Here is a 23909-nt window from a genome sequence, read left to right on the forward strand (position 1 = left end):
TTGTGGGCATCTGACTCGGTAAGAAGGAATCTGAATGGGATAGATACGGGAAGACAGCTGACTGAGAAAACTTCCACTATACCCTTGCCCTACGTTTTCTTTCAGCGCCTCCATCATTCTCCATTGTACGATGCCTCCTTCTCGTCGATTCTTCATCTTCCCACCACCGACGATCTCCTCCATAGCCAACCTCCATCGACGGTCTCCTGCCTCTTCATCAGGTACGATCCCTTCCCTTTTCATCGACGATCTGCATCCTCTCTTTTGGATTTTGATTTATGTTTTGTACGATTTCTTCAACTGATCATAATATAAATATAAACTTTGAATTCTGGATTTGATTTGTTTCTTGTTCCGAATTTTTTATTTTTAAATCTAGGATTCTGATTTTGTTTTAAATTTATGTTCAACGAAATTTTGTTTATTCATGTTTGAAGTTGTTTAAAAGTTCTGATTTTTATTTGTTTTTGTCCATGTTTGCTGCAGAATTTTGTTGTTCAATTGCAACACATATTTTTTAGTTGTTAAGTGCAAAACATATTTTTGATAAATAGCAATTTCTACTATCAGGTTTCATATTTTTTATGGGGGCAGATTAGTCTTTTGTCTAGAAAGTATACAACAATGCAGGGGGATTCAACCAAGAAAATAAGTCCATATTTGACTTTGGATTGCAAAAGATTTGCTTAAATTAGATGCCTTCTACTCATGAGTTTGTTGTTTTTGTTTCTGTTCATGTTTGATGTTTATGTTTTTGTTCTATTCATATTAGGAAAATATTGGATTTAAATTGAATTTTTGTTGTTCTATTGATGAATTTGAGAGTTCATACATACCTTCTTAAATTAGATGCCTTCTACTCATGAGTTTGTTGTTTTTGTTACTGTTTGTTGTTCTAGTGATGAGTTTGAGGATTTTGATTCTTGATTGTTATTGATTCATACAAGTTTTATAATTTTATAATTTTAGGATGTTGGTTTGGAACGAGTGTGAGGACAAAACCTTTCTTGAGACATGTATCCATGAACTAACCACTAATGGTCGTGAGGGTAAAATGGACATTTTTCATTAGTCAGCACATTCAATCAGATGTACAATCAAACAGCATGATTTCTTACTTTGTCAGAAGTTCTTACCCAGGCAGACATTTCTCAGTCAGCACTTTCTCAGTCAGCATCTATCAAACGGGGCCTTAGCCTCCTCTACCGCCGTCGAATCGGATGATGAAGATGATGACATTTTGAGTAATATTTTTTAGAGAGAAATATAGATTATGAGTGCAAAAAAATGATAAAATAATTGAGTATTTATAGATTAAGAAAAGGGAAGGAAAAGAATATATATATATATATATATATATATATATATATATATATATATATATATATATATATATATATGTGTGTGTGTGTGTGTGTGTGTGTGTGTGTGTGTGTGTGACGGCTATATAGCCGTTTGGAGTAAAAAAAAAGAAAGAAAAACGCGTCACCCAATCGTTAGAAGAGAGAGAGAGAGAGAGAGAGAGAGAGAGCGGGACTCTCTCCCCCCCAGCCTCTTCCCGCCGTTCCTTTCCTGCACCCACGTTGCGGTGTGCTTAAGGGCGGGAACCGTTCCCACGGGTTCCCCGCAGTCCATTCCATCCGGCCTTACCTTAAATTCCTTATTTCCTCAAATAATTAACTAAATCGCCTTTATAATACCATCAATTTCACCATTACACATATGCACTAATATATTTTTTGAAAACAAGGCATCATCATTCAACAAGAAAAATGTCACAAATTAAACTGATATAATACAATAACCATAAATCCATTGGCCTCAACAAGATATAAAATAACGCTATACAATCATAAACAATCCAAATTTTGCAAGAACATGAACCATATTTTCACACACCTAAGCCTCGCTGAGTTGATCAGTGAGTTTGAACGAATCCATAAACGAACCCAAAGTTACAAACACAGAAAAGGGTATTTCAGGAAAAACACACTTGTTGTAAAATCTCTAACTAAAAACCAAACCGCATACCTTTTCCATCAAGAAAACGATCTGTATGCCAGCCTTTAGCTTGTATTTGAGGAAGCAAGGTAATCATCACCACCTTCATCTTCTGATAAGCCTCTTGTAAATGATCCCATTCAGATTCAGACCCATTTTTTTCAATATTTGAAGCATATGCGTATGCCGCCACCAGCCACCCTCTCAAAGCATCTTCACCAGTGGCATTATGCTCCAACGCCATATCTGTCCATCTTTTTCCACCTCCACAACTTAATAGAAATTTCTCATTTGGAAACATTTGTTTAAGCTCCTTTAATCTTGAGGGCTTAATTGCCTTATGCAAATCACCACCCACTTTCACATTTCCAGCATCTTTTATTAACTTCCCTGGAAACAACAGATCTTCTTTGTACCTCATGTCTACTGGGCTCGACACCTTTCCTGTCTAAATTTTAATAACAAATGTATAAAACATTATCAAACTAGACAGGACAAAAATGAAAATAATGATAAAGAGTTTTTAGCATTTGTTTATCAACCTTAATGAAATCTTCTATAATCATTGCAGTTCTTTGTGGATTTAATGTGTTAACAGGAGCAGCTCGCATTTCTTCAGATACACTGTATACATGTATTACAGAAAGCAGAGACCCAACAATCATCTGCACAAAAACAAAAAGAACTAATATTAGATTTGTTTCCCATATATAGTAAAGGGGCAACAAAAACTTAACCATACCTTTCCTTGCATAGATGAACAAACTGTTGAAACCAACTGGATCCCAGCACCTAACCCAAGCACATTAAACACAGTTGAGATGGCTTCTCCTTTTGCAAATAAGTCACTAAGATTTCCTTCTTTTGCAAATGAAGAATAAATTGGTAATCTTGTTGCTCTTGCAGCTACTACAGCCATTCCCTGTTCAATAATCACAACCAATTTTTTAAAATTGGTTAATTTGGGTTATTATATATTATTGAATATTGATATATTGATTCACCACCAACTAACCTTTGCAAAATTCCCAAGCCCAGCTGTTTCAAGAAACAGTTGAGGGCATAATGGGGAAACAATTTCGAGACCAGTGCCCAAGTCGTATAGCACATCAGCTACATATCAAAAAGAGTTTCTTCAAATTATATATCTTTCATAGTTATATAGAACAAAGAACAAAAAGAATGATACAAACCCAATATTCTCCATCGTTTTGGTTCTGCATCCATGAGTGCACCTAAATTGCTACATATTAGTTTTCCCATATGCTGCATTCCATCTTTTAGTACCTGGTTGACATCAAGAATGTGAGGTTAAGGTTTTTTAGTATTGGTATATGATCAAATTCTTGAGATGAAAGTTGTTTCTCAATTCTCACCCAACTAACTGCAGTCGCTTGTGCAGGGGTAGGTCTTAAGCCTGCAGCATATAGAAGTGACTGCAAAGGGGTAAGATTATGTATTGCTACAATGGAATGATACATGTAAAAATGGAATTTAAGAAACGGAGCGTATTGGAAGAGGACCTGAGTTGATAAAACGGATAGTGCTGCACTTGAGAAGTGTTGTAATGCCCGAAATTGTGTGTATCTAAGGTATCCTTCGTTGACGCTGGAGTAAGAAGAGATGGTAGAATTTACATGATATGAGGAATGAAACTTTTCAACAAATTTTATGTGAAATTAAGTTCCATCAACTCACCTATATGGAAAACCAGAGGGGAAGAATTTGTTGACGAAGGATTCAGCCATTTTGTGGACAACTGGTCTTGAATCGTCAAGCACCTTCACCTAAAATACAAAAATCCCACAAGATTCAATTTTCATGATGTTAAGTGTTATGAAATTTTTTAGATTCTGCGATAAACAACAGACGATACATTTATTAGAACTGTAAATTGTGGCACTCTGAATACCCTAATTGTAAAAATTTGATTAGCGTTGTCGTATGCTGAATACTTACGGAGAATTGGCCGTCTGGTTGAAAGAAGAAGTGGCGGGAGACGGTGTCGGAGGTCTCAATCCAAGATATAGACGCACCAACGTCTTCCGACAACGGATTTTGCGCCATGGTCTTCTGCATTTTTATCTTTTCCAGCCCCCAAAGTTCAAATAATCAACGTATAGAGAAAGGAAATAAGAATTGGCATAAGAAACAGGTTGATCGAAAAACAACAGGGAGCAAATTCTTGCGACTACGCGAGAGAAAGAAGAGCAAAGAGTATCCCCGCAGCTAACTATGTGATCGGACTTTCACGCCGGCGAATAAGGGAGGAGCAAATCACGAGGCTTTGCATACGCATACCCCACCTACACTACCTATGCTATGCTGCAAGGGTTGATGTTCGGTTTTTGCCCAAAGTTAAACCAAACGAAAAAAAAAAAGTTTTTAACATTCAAAATTGATTTTTTTTTATTTGTTTCTATTGAATTTTCCATTTTCATGTTTGTCTGATCTGTTTTAAGGTTTTTTTTTGGTTTTTGGGATTTTTGTCGTTTTGTGTTTTTCAAAACAACTAAAAAGACGAAAAATTAAGTTTCAAACGACTAAAGAAGTAGGCAATTGATGTATGTTTGACTACAATGACATCGTATTATGATACAAATTGATCAAGCCTTCTTGGTTCATCGCAAACATAATTGAATAATAAAAAGTTGGTTTATTCTAAAACAAGATCATACTAGCACTTTTAAAAAATAATTTTTTCCCTTTTGATTTTGTGTATTTGCAATGAATCTGAAGTTCTAGATCATCTTCAATACCATGTAAGTTGAAACGTTTTTGAAATTCCTTATTCTTTCTGAATCTAATTATGCAATTAGATTTCTTTCTTACAATGTAATATGAATACAATTTTTTTTAAATGAAATTAAAGATTAATTTAAAGTTGTTGAAGTTGAATTCTTTCTTACACCAGATGAATTGTTCTTTGATTTTTTATTCTAACTTCAGTTTCTTTGTTAACCGAATGAATTTATGATTTGGGTAAATGGCACAAAAGATATTCTATTTACATAAATATTCTAATTTGACACAGTGTTTTTTTTTCTTAAATTTAACACTTCGTTTTCCAATTTGTTACAATTCTGACAACTTGACCGGTCAACCATGTTACATGCTGACGTGACATAATGACGTGTCAGTTTTGATGATGTGGCATGCTGACATGATATGTTGACATGTCAAAATTGAATTATTTTTCTACAAAAAGCACTAAGTTTTCACTTTTTTTTTATTTTGACACTAAGTTTAATTTTTTTTTCAATTTTGACACTATATTTTTTTATTCAAAATCAAACATCATTTTTTCCAATATTGTTCAATGTTTGACAATTTTGTATTTGAAACCATATAAATATTTTTTTAATACATTTAAACCATATAAATATAATTTTTTCAGTTAAAAACCATAGTTTTATATAAATGCAAGGTTTTTTTTACGTTCAAACTATAATTTTATGTATAAATATGTATTAGTTATATAAAACCATATTTTATATTAAATACGCAGCTTTAAAATGAGTTTGGAGGTTTGGAGACGTGTAGTCGATCAAAATCCGGATGTCAAGTTTGCAACCCGTGAAATTTTTACATCTTATTAGAAATTTATGGTTAGTTTGATTCTCATGATATAACTAATGCATATTTATACATTATGCTTTGAATATATATATATATATATATATATATATATATATATATATATATATATATATATAAACCATGTTGTATTTAAATAAGAATGTGGTTTTTAAACGAAAAAAATATATTTATACGGTTTAAAATGTAATAGAAAAAGAAATATTTATACGGTTTCAAATGAAAAATGGTGAAAACTGAACAAAATTTGATAAATTATATTTCATTTGGAACAAAAGAACACAGTGTCAAAATTGAAAGAAAAAATTAAACTTAGTGTCAAAATCGAAAAAATAAAATAAAAACTTAGTGTTTTTTATGGAAAAAAAATTTGATTTTGACACGTCAACATATCATGTCAACATGTCACGTCAACATGTAACCTGGTTGACCGGTCAAGTGGTCAGAATTGTAACAAATTGGAAAACACGGTGTCAAATTTAAGACAAAAAAAAAAAACACAGTGTCAAATTAGAATTTTAGTATAAATTGAGTGTTTTTTGTACTATTTACCCTTATGATTTTGCTAAACTTCATATTTTGAAATATTCCTAAAAGTTTGTTTCTTTGTATAGTTGTATCTTATCTATCTATTGTCTTAGGTCTTAGCTAATAATTCAAAAAATCTATCTGCTTGACTGTGTTTTGACAATTTGTGTAGTTAAATTGAAACTATTCTAAGGAGATGCTATGGGAAGATTTTGTGTGGAAATAGAATGTATTCTCATTTTTGGCACTAAATTGGTCGATTTTGGTCTTGATGATTCAACCCTTGATTTGACTTTAATTGGTGTTGCCCTTTACACCTAGGACTTTTCAGCCTTGATTTTGACGCTTAGATCACATAATCGGTTGGTGTCGGGTTTCAATGCAATTCAAAGTTATAACTTGATGGTCAATTTTGCCCGTAGAGATTTTGTCTCTATGAAAGAAGTTGATTCCCATGGTCATTCTTTATTTAGATGTTATGGAGGTGGATTTCATATCGTATAATATAGTAGTTTTTTTTTATGTTGCTATAAATTTTGCTGATTGAAAAAGATAGGGTGCCATGACGCCATCTACATCTTGGATGTTTACAAGTTTTGCTTGTTGATTTTAATGATTTTTTTAATTTTCATTTGGTGTCCAGCTTCCGTGTTTTTTTTTTTTCCTTTAAAATTCCAATAACTTAAATAATTCTTTTTTATGTTTCGAAGGGCCTCATTTGTTTTTTTTTCCAATGTTTATATGCATATATATTATATACATAAGAGCAACAATCTTTCATCCACCATTAACGTCAAAAAGCAAACTTTTGTTATTATATATCTTTATCCCTTCTCTTGTAGCATACCTAGTTGTAAGCCTCCATAAAACCAAATAATCTCAAATCAAATCAGGATCATCCTCATAGTCAAAGTCAGGTTCACTGTACTGCCTGATTCTTCTCACATCCCTAGGTCCCGGTCTCCCCTTTTTCGGCTTTCCCCTGACCAAATAAAACATTCCCAAAATTACAATTTTGTCCCTAACACCGATATATCAGTCTCAGTCCAATGAATGTCAAACATAATATGTCAGTAGGGTAAAAGAAGGTGCTTACGGTCCCATCGCAGATGCAGCTCCCATTGCAGCATGTTCTTCGGTCTGAGAAGCCACATAAAAGTAAAAAAAAAAAAAAAAAAAAAGATTATGATTAGTCATGCACAAGTTGGAAAAGACCAAATTGCCCACACATGGCAATATACTCTTAATGGCGTAACACACTACACGGGTTAAGGTCAAAAGGGTAAATTCTAAACCATGTGAAAACGGGTTGGATGGACCCAAAATATTAACAAACAATATAGAATGGAGAATACCGCTTGTGAGGTGACCGAAGATAGTGAAAAAAGCCTATCTTCCACCTGAAATTTCCTAGACCGCTTGTAGCTGAAATTGAAACAAGTAACTTGAGTCAATTAAATGACCGATTTGCCCATTACCAATATCAAATATATACATAGCATCGACATGGGTCCACAAGATGTCTTTATTTTGCATTTGTCAAAGGGTAATTTAGACATTTAACAAACAGTTTTTCGATGCAATTTTAATGGGGCCGATGGGATATTAATTGTGTATTGTAAAGAATAAAGATATGGATTAAAGAAAGTTAAGGGAGTAGTGTTTGGAATTACAATGCAGTGCTCTTAGATGCTGATAGAAACCCTTCGTAGCCTTTTAATACGTTTCCACTTTGGCTTGGATCTTGTAGATAAGCAGTTTCCATGTCATAAACCTTGAACAAAACATTAAAGAAAAAAACAGTTAGGTTTTTAGTTGTCATGAAATTTACAGAACATCACAATCAGATACAGATACAGATACGAATACAAATATAGATACAACATTGTCCTCATACGTTTCATTTTAAAACATTTATCCTTGAAAAAGGAAACTGATAGTAGAGAATTGAGAATTCATGACTTCTCTAGATGTTCGAACTTTCAGGAAGGGAACCCTACTTGTGAAATGCAGGGGGGGCATCCAGACTACTGTCTCTTAACCTAAAGATTTTCGTAACCCTAGAAATTTTTTGAAACTTTCGTTATTTAGAAAGATACTGAAAACACACACTAGAACTGAAATTGTGAATCTTTGTTTCTTTTATCGACATTGATCCAAGAACCTTGAAACTTTCCTTTTCTAGAGGATGCCAAAACACAATTATATATGTGAACTGTTTGCAAATCGGTAATTGATTGAAAATCTTGAAACTCTCTTTTGTTATCAGTGAATTTCTTCAAACCCAAAGCAGAAACTCAAATTTAAATACTGAAGAAACCTACGGACCCATCAAAAACAACAAAAGACCTAATAAACGAATTTAAGGAAACAGATTGTGACGACTGTTAACGGAAACCAAGAAACTAATGAAATTACAAGATCAAGGAAACGTTAGGCCGAAATGAAACCTGTTTTTCGATGCTTCGAAGTTCTTCATGTTGTTTGGCTCTTTTGCATAGAAGAGCTGCGATCACGGCTGATGGGTTGGATGAGTTTTGTTGTTGCCCTAAACACGAAATTGAATATTATAATAGAGAAATCGGATAGGAATTGTAAATTTTTTAATATGAAAAGCAGAAGAAGAGAGTGACCCCAAAATGAAGAATACCTTCAGATTCCATGTTTTTTACTGCGATTTACAGTGTGAGATCTTGGGTTTGTTTTTGTAGAAAACCCTTTTGGTTCTCTTCGGAGTCCCCAAAGTTGGTAGAGGTTACAAACAGTAATTGCATTTTCTCCCCCCTTCAAATTGTTCAAACGTGTTAATGCCTCATCAAAAAGATTTATTTATTTATTTATTTATTTTTTTAACTCATGGTTGTTTGGCATAGACTCTTAGAGAGGAAGGAGTCCTAGCGGGTTGGAGGAGTAAAGGGATGAAAGCAAGAGAGAAAGAGAGGAATTTAGCGGTTTGAAAAACCCACTTGAGAGACAAATCAAAGAGAAAAGTTGAAGAAGATGAGGTCGACGGTTTTGGGGTTGGACGGTTTGATACCCTCCACCTAGGGTTTAGCGGTTTCAGCGGGAGGAGGGAAACGACTCCTTCCTCCCTCCCTTAGGGGTGTTTGGTATAGAGAATTTAGAGTACAAAAATAAAATGTATTTCACTTCTTTTGTTTGGTTAGTATTAAAAAAGGAGAGAAAATGAAATAAATTAAGAGGGTGTTTGAGATTCTTTTTTAATCATTTTTTTGACTTTAGATTTTTTCAAAAAGTTAAAAATTACGCAAAGTTGTTTGACAAATTGAAAAGATCTTTTAAATTCAACTTTTAGTCAAGAAGAAAAAGTTGGCAGGAGAAATATAAGAATTTCTATCTTTTTGTGACGTCTAGCTTTTATCACTTAAAAATCATAAAAAGCAAGTCAAACACATTTTAAACACCATCTTTTAAAAAAGATTATTTTACAAAAAGTCCTTTTATAAAAGACTAAAAAGCAAATCCCAAACACACCCTTAATTCCATTTACATCCTATTAATTCTCCTTTTTTTATAAAGAAATGGTAAGAAAAAGCAACCGAGAAAACAAAATAAAAAGGCAGAGAAATAAAAGACGTCGTGACTTCGAACCTCTTCCTTGTACTCTCTATTTTTGGTCAATGATAATCTTCATCTACCGAAGAAATCGATTTCTCCATAGCTTCTGGTTCTGGATTTCAAGCTTCAACAAATATCCGATATTACTTCTCGATTTCTAGCTTCAACAAATATCGACGGCTTTGGTGTCGATCTCCTTATCCCCGATTTCTTTGTGTTTCGATTTTGCAAAACTAATTCAAGTCATAGGTAATTATTGGATTTCTACTTTAAACGATGTATGATTCTTAATCAATTTATTATTTTGATTATTTGGTTGATTTATATATAAATAAAATAAGAATTTTAACATCCCATTTAACCTCTCAAATTGAAATTGTAATAAAGTGATTTGTGAATGTATTTTGATCAGAATCTAACCGTAAGGAACATATGAATCTGCTATTTAACTTTTTAGATTTCCAAGTATTAATATTGTGGAGAAAATAAGGATTATTATTGGTTTTTGTTTCATTATTTTGTAAATTATTTGTCGTTGCTTTGAAGTCATAACCTCATACGATCTTGGAACAAGTTGAGTTTTTTCCCAGATTGTTGTCATTTGTATTGGCTTCATTATAGGATAAAAAAACAGATTAATTGGTTAAGAATTGATTCGCTCATAGCCATAAACAGGTGGTGCTAGAGGTGTTAGTTTTTGTTCAGCATTTTGTAAAATTTAGCCCAACTTTGAAAAGTCATAAATTCCTCATACAACCTCAAAATATCTGACTTTTTTCCCCGATTGTAGTCCTCTGTATTGACTTTATATTATGCTAAAAAACCATGTTAACTGGGTAAGAATTGATTGACTTATACAACCCTAAACATGGGCTGTTAGAGTTGTTTTTTGTATCAACATTTTGTAAAATTTTAGCCCAACTTTAAACAACCATAAATTTCTCATACGATCTCGGAACGAGCCGATATTTATCTCAGATTGTAGTCCTATATCTTGGCTTCATTTTATGATTAAAAACATCTTAATTGGTTAAGAACTGACGAACTTACGTGGTCCTAAACAGGGTTTGTTAGAGCTATTCGGTTTTTTGTGTTTTGTTTTTTTATTTTTTTGGTGCAGAAGTTGAAGTTCTTAACTTAGACGGTGGGCAAAATACGAGTAGATTCGGTTGGGATACAACTAAATGATGCGTTACTGCTAATGCTGAAGTTAAGGCGATTGATATATTTAGCAAATATCAATTCCACACCCGATCATTTTTTAAGATGACGGAGTTGTTACGTGAAAATAATTGCGGATGGCTCAATAGCATGATTAGACTATTTTAAGTTCTGCTTTTTTAGTTGTTACGAATACTAAATTTGACTTATTGCACATTCATTTTTGGGCATAATTTTTAAGTATTATGATTTTCATATTTCTTTATGTCTAGATCTATTTGCAGCTTATTTTTATATTAGAAATATGTTTCCAATAGATGATGTATATAAAATAATATTACCTGATAATAAAATAAACTAAACAAAATTGCAAAAATAGTCCTTGTGATATGTATTTTGGGGTTTTAGTCAAAACCATGACTTTTTTGGATCGTTGGTCTTTTTGAGCTAGTTTGGTTGCGTTTTTGGTCCCTCGGTAAACTAAAATAACTGTAATGCCTTCTGATATATTTTCTTTTGTTTTTCTATTTAATTTAATGTTTTATTAATTAAAAATATGTGACCCTCTCTCTCTCCACACACCAAATAAAACCTTGCAGGTTGTTGAATCACTTGGTCACATAGTTTTTGGGTTAATAAAGGTGGAGGTTGAAGGTGATCATGTACACAAATTGAAGAACACAAAATGAACCTGGAAAAAATCTATCAAAACCCACATCCCCATCTTCAAACCTCAGCCACCAGAATACTTCTCTTCGTTCATCTTCTTCAACATACCTGAATTCCGATGACAAACATGAACATCTAGCTCGAAAACCACCCTTTCTTTGGGGTTTCTACGGTGGCTTTGCACTTATTCACCGTCTCCTCTGCTTTCAAAAGAGCTTCTCCACTTTGGCTTTCGTCATCGCCCTTTTCTCCTCTGCGTTTTTATGAAGAAGAGCTATCTGGTTCTTCATCTTCTCAATATACTAAGACTTTTTCTTCTCCAAATTTTCCTGCAAAACATTATTTTTCAGTTAAATGATTTTCTTTCAACATATTTCCTGATCGATGATGGATGATATGATGTAAATGTTACCTTAATCTTCTTCTGTTCAGCTTCTAAGTCTGCTTTCTTGCTGTTCTCCCATGCTCCAATCGAAGATGCTTTTTTTGAGCTCTGTTCAAGATCACAAGTTGAAAATGAAATCAATTAAGATCAAAGTTTGTATTTTTTTTTTGTGGTCGTGTTCTTACTTGTTCTCTGCTTTTGATTTCTCGCTTTCTTCCCATGCTTGATTTGTGCGTCTTTCTTCTCTATTGAAACTCTCGCAAGAACAACTTCTGAAGAAGTAATCGATTAATTAATCGCTTTGAACTTTTCAAAATCAAAACCAAAATCAGATTTTTAGATTGCTAATACAACCCCTATGGACAGAACCCTCTTCCGTTTTATCCTCGATAGGCTCTGACAAATTAACAATCAGTTAGACTACAATATTTCTTAATGAACATACTCACTGAAAATCGAGGAGTTTTCGTTTTCTAACTATAATTGGTTCATGAAATCGGTGTAAATAAAAAAAAGAGGGCAAAAATCTTTTTAATTGTAACAAAAAGTATGGAATTTCTTAATTCAGTTGAAATTTGTGAGAAGTATGAAGAAGAATTACTTTCAATGATGGCAAAGGAATTGGTATCATCGACGGGCTTTTCTTCTGTAACAGGATTTTCAACTGGAACGATAGCTTTCTCCTCCACCTCGGCGACAGGTGATGGCTCCACCGGGCACTCAGGTTCAACCTCTACCTTCTTAACCTCTTCAGTTGCCATATTGAGTCGAGATTAAAGAAAGCAGAAATGAAAAAAATGGAGGATTGGTGATGAGAGAGAGAGAGAGAGGTGTCCCATATTTTTGATTAATAAAATATTAAATTAAATAAAAAAAACAAAAGAAAATATATTAGAAGGGCATTACAGTCATTTAAGTTTACTGAGGGACCAAAAATGCGACAAAACTAGCTTAAAAGGACCACCAATCCAAAAAAGTTATGGTTTGGACTAAAACCCCAAAAAATGCATACCACAGGGACTATTTTTGCAATTTTGTCAATAAACTATTCGTTAACAAGTAATGTTAAAATAAAAAATTATAAACATAAAGGATGTATATTCTGACAAATTAAGACGTACATGATAATGCATTTTTATAAAAAAAAATGTTGCTTGAAAATAAATAAAAAAGTTAAAAAAAATTCATTTCCATTTCATTATTTAATAGAACCAAACAAGAGAAATAATTATTAGAAACATTTCTCTTGTGGATTCTCAGTTATACCAAGCAATGAAATTAATTCTTTTTCTCCAGTTTAATTCTCTTTTTCTGCATTCATATTCTCCGGTGTAGTTCTCTTTCGCTGTACCAAACGTGCCTTTAATCTAAATTTTTGAGAGATTCATTATTTTTAAGGGGCCGGAGAAAGTGGAAAGGTAAAGAGAGGCGATCGTGTAAATTAGAAAAAGAACGAGAAAAAAAGGTCTAAGGCTATAGGGAGTGGTCGCTGTTTAAAACTGTGGTTTTGCCATACGGACATGGAACACCACCCCCTGGGTGCGGTCTACTGCGGTTTAGGCCGCAGTGTGGCTAAAAACTGTCGTAAATTCTGATTGGTTAGTGCTCTTTAACTGTCCTTGCGTCTGAAATTATTATTATTATTTAAAAAATAAATAAACTTACCCTATATATGCTTACCATTTTTTACAAAATACGTTGCGCAAATCATGACTAATTTCTTGTTTTTTTTCAAGTTTTTAACCGTTTGATGTGTGTTTTTTTATTTTATAAATTGTAGGTCTTATCTTTTTAATTTGCTTTTCTAAAATTTCAGTTAGTTTTTTTTTTTTTTTTTTTTTTAAAGTTAAGCAATGTATGACATTTTTATTTGCTTACCCTCTATATACTTACCATTTTTTTTACAAAATATGTTGTACAAATCGTAGCTAATCTCTGTTTTTTTTTTAACCGTTTAGTGTTTTTTTTTAAGTTGTAGGTTTTATCTTTTTAATTTGCTTTTCTAAATTTTTAGGGTTTTTTTTAAGTTAAGCAATGTATGACATTTTTATTTTTAATTAATGAAATATTATCTTTTTCAAAAAAATAAAGATTTTATCCATTAAAAAAATAATAAAATAAACCCAAGCGATACAATGTAATGTTTTTTTATTTTGAAGTATTGAAAAATTATATTTTTTTTTATTAAAAATGAAGTTTTATTTAATTAAATTATCAAAAAAAAAAAAGTGTGGCACCACTTCTTGGGTGTGGCAAGAAACCACACTTGTGTGGTAAAAAATGATGTGGCGCACATATGACAATGAAAGAAGTGCAGTTTCGGTGACACCACTCCATCCAACCTAAAAATTAGAACATTTTTTAAATTTTTTTTGCTTAACTAGATATAACTCATTTTTTTTTAAATTGAAAAGTTGATGAACAGTTAAAAGGTTACCATATGCTTTGAATTTAAAAAATCAAGAGAGTGCTTAATTCGAGTTCAACTCATTTATATTCAAGGAGTTTGAGCTCAAATTTTGTTTTACTTGTTTTGAGCTTTTTACAAAGAGCTATACTTGTTTAATCATTAAACATCTCATCATTAAATGTATAAAATGATCATATGTCAAAAAAATAATAATAATAAAACTAGCAGGTATGCCCACGCTCCGCGTGGAACAGAGGGGCTGCTTTTTTTTTGTTTAGTAAGCAGTTAACCCTTTATTACAGTTGCCCTTGTTTAAATAGTAATAATTTGAAATGAATTACAACAGTTTCTTTGTGTAAACTTGGGGTCCTCACACATGTAAATGTAATTGTCATCATGTGCAATTACAACACCTGTTGGATCAACAAACATATTCTCCAACAGTTGGGTTCTTGAAGCAGCAGGCCTTTCATCTACAAACACCATAACATCTGAAGCCAACTCATTTATCTTTTTCTCTATCTCCTTCAAATATACTTCACTCAGCTGCCACTATCATTCAACACAAACTACATTCATTCATAACAACTTCTTAATACAACCCAAAAAGGAATGGAATGAGCAAGGTATGAGAAGTTGAAAATTGCAATCGAGAAATATGAAAAACTTCATAACAACTTCTCATAGAATCCTACTTTCGCTTTTTTTTAAACTACAATGTTATAATAAGAAGAAAAGAAAATATAAGCACCTTTATTCCAAAATGTTATTGGCATTTATTAATATATAATAGCAGCCTGCTTATTATTTTTACCAAAAAAACAGGAATATACTTACGTTTATTTATCAATAATAGCAAAATACTTGTTACTTTTGCCAAAACATAAATATACTCACATACATTTATCAATATCAGCAACATGCATATTTTTTAACAAAAAACTACAATTAGTAACTGCTAAGAGCAACAAACTTACATTTAATTAGGTATTAGACCCTTCAGCATGTTGAAGCTCAACTCTCTGCAAGCAAACAAAACATAGGGAAACTATGAGTAAGTAATATTTATTTCACCCAAATTATGTAATCAACTCAGAAATCAGTAAAGGTTTCTGCTTTGGACGTAAATGCTGGTGTTACATCACATATTCTCAATTCCAACATTTTATGTATCAATGATCCTAAAAATAGAAAAAAAAAAAAAATAAATCAATCAAATAAACAAATTAACCTTCCACTTAATCGTTAGTTTCATCATTTATCAAGTTCTTCTGAATAAGCAATGTTAAATAGCTGATGTGACTGTTGCCGCACCAAACCCGCTTGTAACCAATGCTTCATTACTAATCTACACAAATTAATAAAAAGAATTAAGTCGGGTAATGAAGAATAAGTTGGGGATGTTTCTTCTTCACTTAATGAGCTTAATAGTTTAACCAATTCATCTTGGTAGATATACATCGCTGCTATCTCCAAGTATATATTTTGACATTAAGAAACAGTTAAATCACTAACATATTCAACAATTTAATGTTCTTTTAAAAATGTAAAAGTAAAGCAAGCAAACCAAGGATAGATAACTTATTTCTTTTTTCTGTGATAATTATTTATATGCATATCGAACTGATGAAAATGTATGACATGTAAGTATCGTTTATTGATAGTCTTTTTAACATGCCAATCAACTTTGTCTGTACCTTAAGTATTGTATGTTTTTCACTTTCATAGTCATCTTGGCTCTGTAACGGTTGTACACCCGGTTTCAGCCTGAAAATTAGAAATATATTTTTTTCAATGTTAGTCACTTCAAAAAGTAGTATGTTGGATCAAAATTTAAATATAGCATACACTAATTCATACATTTTCTTTGTTTCTCCATGACTTTGATGCACCCTAATTGTAGTAATCACAAATTAACTCCAAAACATCAGTTATACATTCATTGAGACATTTTATCGAACATATAGACTGCAACAACACTTAAACATTACACAAATCCTTTTTCTAACTTTTAATTCTCAATTTGAAATCATCATGAGTAGGAGAGGCATAAGACAATTAGATAACGGACATATAGAAAGAGAAGTAGATTACCAGGTAACGTTGGAGATGCATCTTGTAAAGAGGAATCGATTATATCAACTTCGTTTAACAACTCAGTCCCCGGATACCTCTAATAGCCACCGGATGGACGCCCCTGCTGCACTTTCCAGTGGTCGGCACCGTCACTATCACCATCGGCATCTGCCTTCTTCTTTTTTTTTTCTAGTTACCACACAACATAGGGAAATATTTTAGAGAAAGAAAAGAAATAGAAAAATGCACATCAGCGACGTCACAAAAGGAGACGTTATCATTCTCTTTGAACGTAGACATAACCATAAATAAGGGCTAGGGAAAGGTAGATAAGAGATGAAGGGGCTACAAAACATATAAAACCATAAAACCCTATACCTGTATTGGGGATAGAGCAGAAGAAGATTGAATTCCAAAATTGAATTGTAACTTGATTTTAAATCCAAACTAAAACCTTGCTTCCATCCCAGGTTCCTTCAACTCATAGAGGCAGACGACGGGTTTCATCTCTAAAAGTCGTTGTTTTTTAAGAAGTTGTCTCGAGGGGCATCGCAGTTGGAAGTCGAAGGAGCGAGACGGTAGTGACTGTGAATGAGCCGGTGGAGACATTTGAAGATAGAAGCATCGAGAAAGCCGTAGAAAGTAAGGGGTTCCTTCATCCATCATTGATTTGCTAGGAGAATAAAAGAGTAAGCAAGAGATTGACAAAGGTGGGTGTTTAGAGATGGTAACGGGTAGAGTGAGATTAGAAGAGAGAAGATGGATCGTACATAGGAAGTAAGTGGTGGAGGCGGTCACCATGGTCGCGTTAAAATAACCAACGAACAGTACCTATGGTCAGGTATGTAGCTAAGGAACGAAGGAGTTAAAAAGATGGCAAACCCCAACAGCAAGCACATCATATTAGAAGGACGGAATTTGACAAAAGAGAGTAAAGAATACTGTAGCCTAAGAAATTTAATATATTGTATAATAAAGATTTCATGAATTTCCCATTATTATCAATATTTTAGGATGTGCCTCCTAGAAATACCTTTACTACCAAATTGGTCTTTTCTAAAGGGTTTTTTCACACTATTTCATTTACAAAAGTACTTTTCAATTTAAGAACTTTATTTTCTTAATAGTATGAAGCTACTTTGTGCTATAAAAATGGTCGTTGAATATCTTTACAATTAAAAAAAAATATTGTTAATAAAAATCATTATTTTCATGAATTATATAAACAGTTTCACAATGCAAAGAATAAAAAGAAATAACTTCATACACGATAAAATCTCAAAATACTAAAAATGACATCATATATGGGATAAAATATCTCGGTAATAGTTGTTCTCTCCTCATTCTCAACTTCATTTTGCAATACTAATTTCTTACTACTCAACACTTATTTTGCAGTGGGGTTTTCGAAACATAAAAACGACATATGATCCTCATTTCACCATATTTATTTCTTAGTTCCCAATCCTCATATTTTGATGGGATTGCGGAACATAAAAGAAGACATTGTAACGGATAAATAACATCTTATACTAACAAAAATACAATTTCATATTGGCCACACCATTTATCATTGCGACCAATGCAAAAATGTTACTCATTGCTTATTAGTTATTATCAGGGGCGGAACACGAACACTAGAATTAAGGGACCGAATTCAGACTATATAAACAAGTTTTATGTGTTCAAAATTATGACATATCAAAAATCTGAATAAGAAAACAAATATAAAAGACAAGATCTTTCAAAGTCCAAAACAAGCGAGTTAGTAAGAACTTATATTCCATTTTCTTTCTGTAACATTTTTTTTAAAGCATCTTATCTCTAAAAATAAAGAATAGAGATATTGAATGAAATTGTATATCTTCAATTTCTGTATTTGAGATACGAGGGGTACATCAGTTTAAATACACATATAGGAAATTATAACTAAAGTGGAGATATAAACTCCTACATATCTGCTATGGCTAAACTAAAGTGGAGATATAAACTCCTACATATCTGCTATGGCTATTTGACTGAAAGACTAATTTACAAAGTAATATACACGTGTTTGTTTAATACTTAATGCTATTACCCCCCCCCCCCCCCAGCAAGCTCAAGAGCGGGAAGAACTTGAAGCTTGGAACGAAGAAATGAAACACGATCTTTGCCTAAGGGTTTGGTGAATAAATCTGCCAATTGATCAACAGATGACACATGACAGATGTTTAGCTCACCAGCTTCTACTTGCTCTCGAATAAAATGAAAATCTAAAGCAATGTGCTTTGATCTAGTACTGATAACAGGGTTCTTGGACATAAAAATGGCTCCTACATTATCACAAAGTAATAGTGGTGGAGTGTGAATTGGAGCTTGAAGATCAATAACCAACTGTTTTAGCCACATAAGTTCAGCAGTGGTATAGGCTAGAGATCGATACTCAGCTTCTGTACTAGATCTTGCAACAACTTTTTGTTTTCTACAAGTCCAGCTAATGAGGTTTGAACCATGAAAAATGACAAAACCATATTGTGATCGACTGTCATCAGTGTCGGAAATCCACCCACAATCAAAAAAGGCATGTAATCCTTTGGCTTTAGTAGGTGTGAAGTGTAAACAATGAGTAATCGTTCCCTTGAGATATCTAAGAATACGTTTGACAGCTTGCCAATGTCGATTTGTTGGTGAATGCATAAACTGACACACACGATTTACTGAGTAGGCAATGTCAGGTCTAGTGATTGTTGCATACTGAAGTGACCCTACTACTTGCCTGTATAGCTTTGGATCACTAAACGGATCACCAGCCTTTTGTAGTCGACTGTACGCATCAGCAGATGTGTTGGGATCATTACTTGATTGTTGAGGTTTGTTTAAATGTTGATAAGGAAAGAAATCCTCATTGAATATGACATGACGTGAAATATATAGACGAGAGGTGTGTGGATGAAGACATATATAACCTTTATGAGAGGCGCTATAGCCAAGAAAAATACAAGGTTTGGAACGAAAGTCAAATTTATGAGGATTATATGGTCTCAAATATGGATAACAAAGACAACCAAAGGTTTTTAAAAAATCATAATCGGGTATCTTGTGATATAAACGTTGATATGGTGACTCATAAGCTAGACTAGGAGTGATGGTTCAGTTATGTAGATAGGTAGCAGTTTTGAAAGCATGCTCCCAAAAAATTTGAGGAAGTGAGGATTGAGCTAGAAGGGTGAGACCTTTTTCAACAATAACTCGATTTCGACGTTCGACAGCTCCATTTTGTTCAGGAGTATGAGGACAAGAGAGACGATGTGAAATACCATGCTGATGAAGAAACTGAGAAACATTTCGATATTCTCCCCCCCAGTCGGTCTGTAAACTTTTGATTTCACATTGAAATTGGGTTTTTATCATTGTTCGAAACTGTAAGAAAGTTTCAAAAACTTGAGATTTTTGTGATAAGAAATAAACCCATACAAATTTAGTGCAATCATCGATAAATAAGACAAAATAGCGACTTCCATTAAAAGAAAAATGGGGGAAGGTCCCCAAACATCATAATAAACTATTTCAAACGGTTTTGCGGATGTTACATGAGAACTAGGGAGATGAAGTCTATGACTTTTTTCTAGTTGACAAGACTCACAAACAGTAGGAAATTTATTTGTAGACACGGGAAGATGAAATGTAGAAACTAAACGTCGAAGAAGCGGTTCATGTGGATGTGCAAGTCGCTTGTGCCATCCATGAAGTGAGGTGCGACTACCAGTAAAAGCTTTGTGAGTATGAGAGGGAGGTAGTCGATAAAGGCCTTCATGTTTATCCCCTTGAAGGATTGTTTGTCCCTGAAATGTCTTAACAGAAAATGATTTAGGCCAAAATTCCATATAAACATCATTATCTTCTGTCAATTTTGAAACACTAAGAAGATTTTTAGTAAGGTTAGGAACAATTAACACATTTGGCAATTTTAGATGAGATATGGAAGATGAGCCAACATGAGAAATAGACAAGTGATTACCATTTCCTACTTGAAGCTTTTCATCCCCTGTGTATGAATCAACTATGTTCATCTTGGTAATATCTGGAGAAACATGATCAGTAGCACCGGTATCAAAATACCAAGCTGGATCAATAGATGATGGACTGTGCTGATGGGCTAAAAAAAGCTTGGTGCTGGTTTGCTTTAGGATTGGGCCTTCTAGATGGAAAATCTGTTTGGTTTCCCCTTTGCCAGCAGTCAATAGCTTCGTGACCAGGTTTAGTACATATTTGACAAATTGGGCGTCGTCTCCTCTGGTCAGAGTTGCGATTTGCATTAGAAGAATTTGCCCTTTGAGCAGCATTTGATGGAGTACTTGATCCGTGACCAACATAGGAGTGAGATGAGCGATGATTTGATCGATTTACAGTTAGGGCAGCAGCGGGGGCTTGTGAGACGGACGCAAGGCGAGCATGATCTTGTTCAAGTCTAGCTTCTTCCTGTAACAAAAGACCTATGAGATCATCAACTGTTAGAATTTCAGATTTCATCATAAAAGCAGTAATGAAACTGCCATAAGATGAGTCCAGGCCAGCAAGAATGTAGTTGATTAGGTCTTCTTCATGGACTGGGCGTAAGTTCTCTGCTAAAGAATCAGCCAATGAACTTTTCCTTTCAATGTATTCCATCATGGTCATTGACCTTTTTGTAAGAGTATGAAGTTGATTTCTTATTTGCATACGACAAGCCCTAGTTTGAGCTTGATACAAGGTCTCAATAGTTTGCCACGCTGTGTAAGAAGAGTTTGAGCGGGCAACCAGAGCATGATCTTGATCCGTCATTCTGGATTTGAGCCATAACAAAACAAACCTATCACGTTTCTTCCAGACAACATAATCGGGGTTTGGTGTTGTGGTGGTAGGAACAGCAACAACCGCCGGAGTAGAATCAGTGGATGGAATGGCTGCAACAGCAGGAACAGTTATTGTTTCAGTCGGTGGTTGAGGATTCAGAACATAATCTTCCAGATCGAAGGCTTCAAGGGTTGCGATAATATTTGTGCGCCAAAGTGGGTAGTTGGTGCGATCAAGTTTCATAGTGATTTGTGGTATTTGAAAATTCAAGGTGGGGGCTGTGGTAGTAGCCAGATTGAGAATGCTTGGAGATGCAGATGTCATAGCGAAGAAAAATCAAAGTATTATAAGCTCTGATACCATAAAGAATAGAGATATTGAATGAAATTGTATATCTTCAATTTCTGTATTTGAGATACGAGGGGTACATCAGTTTAAATACACATATAGGAAATTATAACTAAAGTGGAGATATAAACTCCTACATATCTGCTATGGCTAAACTAAAGTGGAGATATAAACTCCTACATATCTGCTATGGCTATTTGACTGAAAGACTAATTTACAAAGTAATATATAGGTGTTTGTTTAATACTTAATGCTATTAAAAAATGACCACTACTTAATTTTTTAGTCATACTAACTTACTTCCATTTGATATTAATAAGATACATGTACAAATCTTAGGGATTATTTTAGTGTTCCTATACTTATTTACATTTTACAACTAAGTGAACAGCTAACAAGTATTAAACATCTAAATATTTCAAAAGCCAAAATTGATTTATACTATATACAATAAAGTAATTAATAAAAAAATAATTGTTTAATTCAATAAGGAAGCGAAGGGCTCTGATGATAGGCGAAGACGTCAGATAGAGCAAACAGTAACGGAGGCGACAAACAATCTTACGATCGGAAAATCGTATGAAGGTGGCATCAGTGCAGTGGATGAGGTTGTTCTTCCAGTGAGCTACAAGCGGTCAGAATAAAATTTTGGCTTTACATTTTATAATTTTCTTTACTTCAAAGTTAAATCGTTGTAAAATTAATTGAATTGAAGCTTTGGATTTTTATAGATTTTAATAGGGGATATAGTTACCCTATTTACAGATTCCTAAAAAATAGAAAGTTAGTTTTGATTTGTTATTTTATGTGATTTTCCGAAACCTTTGTCGTTTATTTATTGTTTTAGTTATTAACTAATTACATAAATTAGATAATGTAGTACGTGAACAAAAGATTGGAAAGTGGGGACTAATTTGACATTCTAGCAATATTCATATACAGATGTATTAGAAGGTCCGCCACTGGTTATTATCCAATTCTTCGTTCTCGGTTTTGATTAATCAACACTCAATTTGCATGGTTGCACCATACTTGAAGTGAGGAACATACTTCAAGTGAGGATTGCAAAATGTAAAAAACTATATTGAATACGAGCAAAATTTTATTTCGAATTGGCCACACCATTTTTAAAGGGGTGTTTGGATCAGCTTATTAGCTTATTTGTGGTGAGAATAAGCAATAAGGGAGATGCTTATTAAAATCAACTTATTTAACTTATTCTTAACACAATAAACTGATTTTTAAGGATTTTGTCAAAACACTTTAACTTACTTATTGTGGTTGGAATAAGCAATAACCAATAAGCATCCTCTTTTTTTTTTTTTTTATTGTTATCTAAACACACCTAAGTGAATCAATTATTAAAAATATGGCTACAATAGAAATATGCAAGCTTATTGATTATTCTAATTTAAAAAGATATAGCTATTAGTAAGAAAATTATTAAACTAGCCAAAAACACTAATTACTTATATATTTTAACCAAAAATTAGCAATTGTCCCAAAATAGCCTCTGAAACCGTAGACTTTTTGGTTTGTTTACTGTTTTGTTTTTTCGCCTATTGTTTCGCCTTTTCGTCTACTGTTTCGGTTTTACTAAAAAACTCATTTTTTGGACTAAAACCCGTAGGTATTATTTTACCTACAGTATTCAGTCGGTTGGTGTACAAGTGCACAATGCACAATTTGTGCATTGTCTATTTGTACATTATAGGTTTCGTATGAAGCCTACGATTTCATATTTTTTTTTTTTTCGGTTTTTATGAAAAAAAAATCAAAAAGAAACTATACATATAAAAACTACTCATAATCAAATACGGTAAAATTTCGGCAAAAAACAACACATACATCGTTGTTTTTTGAAGGTTCCATTGAGAGAAAAAAGTAGGTCAAAACCAAGAAAAAAAAGTAGGTAAATAACCTAATATGGAAAATAAACTATTATATATTATGGGTCGATGAGCCTTGAAAGAATAGACGAGTCACGGAAGAGTAGTCAATTGCTTGAAACAGTAGTCAAACTTTAAAAAAATTTCCGTTGGCTGTAATCAAACTGTGTTTGACTATAGACGATCATAATTGTCTACTGTTTCATGAACTATTTGGGGATAAATGAGTATTTTTAATAATTTTTTTTTATTAAAAAAATAAATATTAGTATGCTTTGGTATGTTAGTTGAGTTTGATTTTACCATATAAAAAGGTAAATCATGAAATACAAGTGTCAAAAGGATGTGTTTGGATTTTACTATTTTCCTTTCCAACCTTGTATTCTCATCACCTAGGCATCGAGTTTAGTTGGACTCCCTATTTTACTTCAAAGTTTATATCTTTAGTTCCATT

The 23909-nt window shown here is 33.1% G+C and overlaps 2 protein-coding genes, 2 long non-coding RNA genes and 1 pseudogene across 6 annotated transcripts; 1 reads left to right on the forward strand and 4 right to left on the reverse strand.

The window, feature by feature from the left end:
• Positions 1-1773: 1773 nt before the first annotated feature.
• Positions 1774-4375, reverse strand: LOC111918335 (protein root UVB sensitive 2, chloroplastic). The gene is made up of 9 exons (XM_023914012.3): positions 3961-4375; positions 3700-3788; positions 3525-3609; positions 3378-3437; positions 3195-3288; positions 3017-3114; positions 2744-2923; positions 2544-2666; positions 1774-2449 (listed from the first exon to the last, which is right to left on the reverse strand). Exons 1-9 carry the CDS (start codon positions 4078-4080, stop codon positions 2012-2014), a joined length of 1287 nt encoding a protein of 428 aa, XP_023769780.1. The 5' UTR covers positions 4081-4375; the 3' UTR covers positions 1774-2011.
• A 2468-nt stretch (positions 4376-6843) lies between these two features.
• On the reverse strand, positions 6844-8909 carry LOC111918336 (uncharacterized). Its single transcript, XM_023914013.3, has 6 exons — positions 8777-8909; positions 8577-8674; positions 7800-7900; positions 7482-7551; positions 7223-7266; positions 6844-7108 (listed from the first exon to the last, which is right to left on the reverse strand). The coding sequence occupies exons 1-6, from the start codon at positions 8787-8789 to the stop codon at positions 7006-7008; spliced, it is 429 nt and encodes a 142-aa protein (XP_023769781.1). The 5' UTR covers positions 8790-8909; the 3' UTR covers positions 6844-7005.
• A 729-nt stretch (positions 8910-9638) lies between these two features.
• LOC122195523 (uncharacterized) lies at positions 9639-11123 on the forward strand. Its single transcript, XR_006185779.1, has 2 exons — positions 9639-9954; positions 10826-11123. It is a non-coding gene; the product is annotated as an uncharacterized LOC122195523 (long non-coding RNA).
• Positions 10297-13083, reverse strand: LOC111918337 (remorin-like; annotated as a pseudogene).
• Positions 13084-14504: 1421 nt separating this feature from the next.
• LOC111918338 (uncharacterized) lies at positions 14505-17254 on the reverse strand. 3 transcript variants are annotated; one of them, XR_002859182.3, is made up of 7 exons: positions 16785-17254; positions 16425-16595; positions 16191-16223; positions 16028-16097; positions 15562-15678; positions 15308-15352; positions 14505-14899 (listed from the first exon to the last, which is right to left on the reverse strand). It is a non-coding gene; the product is annotated as an uncharacterized LOC111918338 (long non-coding RNA). The 3 variants fall into 3 exon arrangements; XR_002859181.3 differs by having other exon boundaries at positions 14505-14882; positions 16785-17250; XR_002859183.3 differs by lacking the exon at positions 16191-16223 and having other exon boundaries at positions 14505-14882; positions 16785-17248.
• Between the last annotated feature and the right edge of the window lie 6655 nt (positions 17255-23909).

The sequence above is a fragment of the Lactuca sativa genome, chromosome 8, assembly GCF_002870075.4.
Source record: "Lactuca sativa cultivar Salinas chromosome 8, Lsat_Salinas_v11, whole genome shotgun sequence".
Taxonomy (NCBI): domain Eukaryota; kingdom Viridiplantae; phylum Streptophyta; class Magnoliopsida; order Asterales; family Asteraceae; genus Lactuca; species Lactuca sativa.

Bases quoted from the DNA above. Each gene is read 5' to 3' on its own strand.
- LOC111918335 (XM_023914012.3), bottom strand. From the start codon at position 4,080: ATGCAGAAGACCATGGCGCAAAATCCGTTGTCGGAAGACGTTGGTGCG. The intron at 2,924-3,016 runs GTTAGTTGGTGG...ATTATTGAACAG, and splicing joins GGCTTGGGAATTTTGCAAAG to GGAATGGCTGTAGTAGCTGC. The intron at 2,667-2,743 runs GTATGGTTAAGT...GTTTTTGTGCAG, and splicing joins GTTCATCTATGCAAGGAAAG to ATGATTGTTGGGTCTCTGCT.
- LOC111918336 (XM_023914013.3), bottom strand. The intron at 7,901-8,576 runs GTTTCATTTCGG...GTTTTGTTCAAG, and splicing joins TTCGAAGCATCGAAAAACAG to GTTTATGACATGGAAACTGC. The intron at 7,109-7,222 runs GTAAGCACCTTC...TTATTTGGTCAG, and splicing joins GCTGCATCTGCGATGGGACC to GGGAAAGCCGAAAAAGGGGA.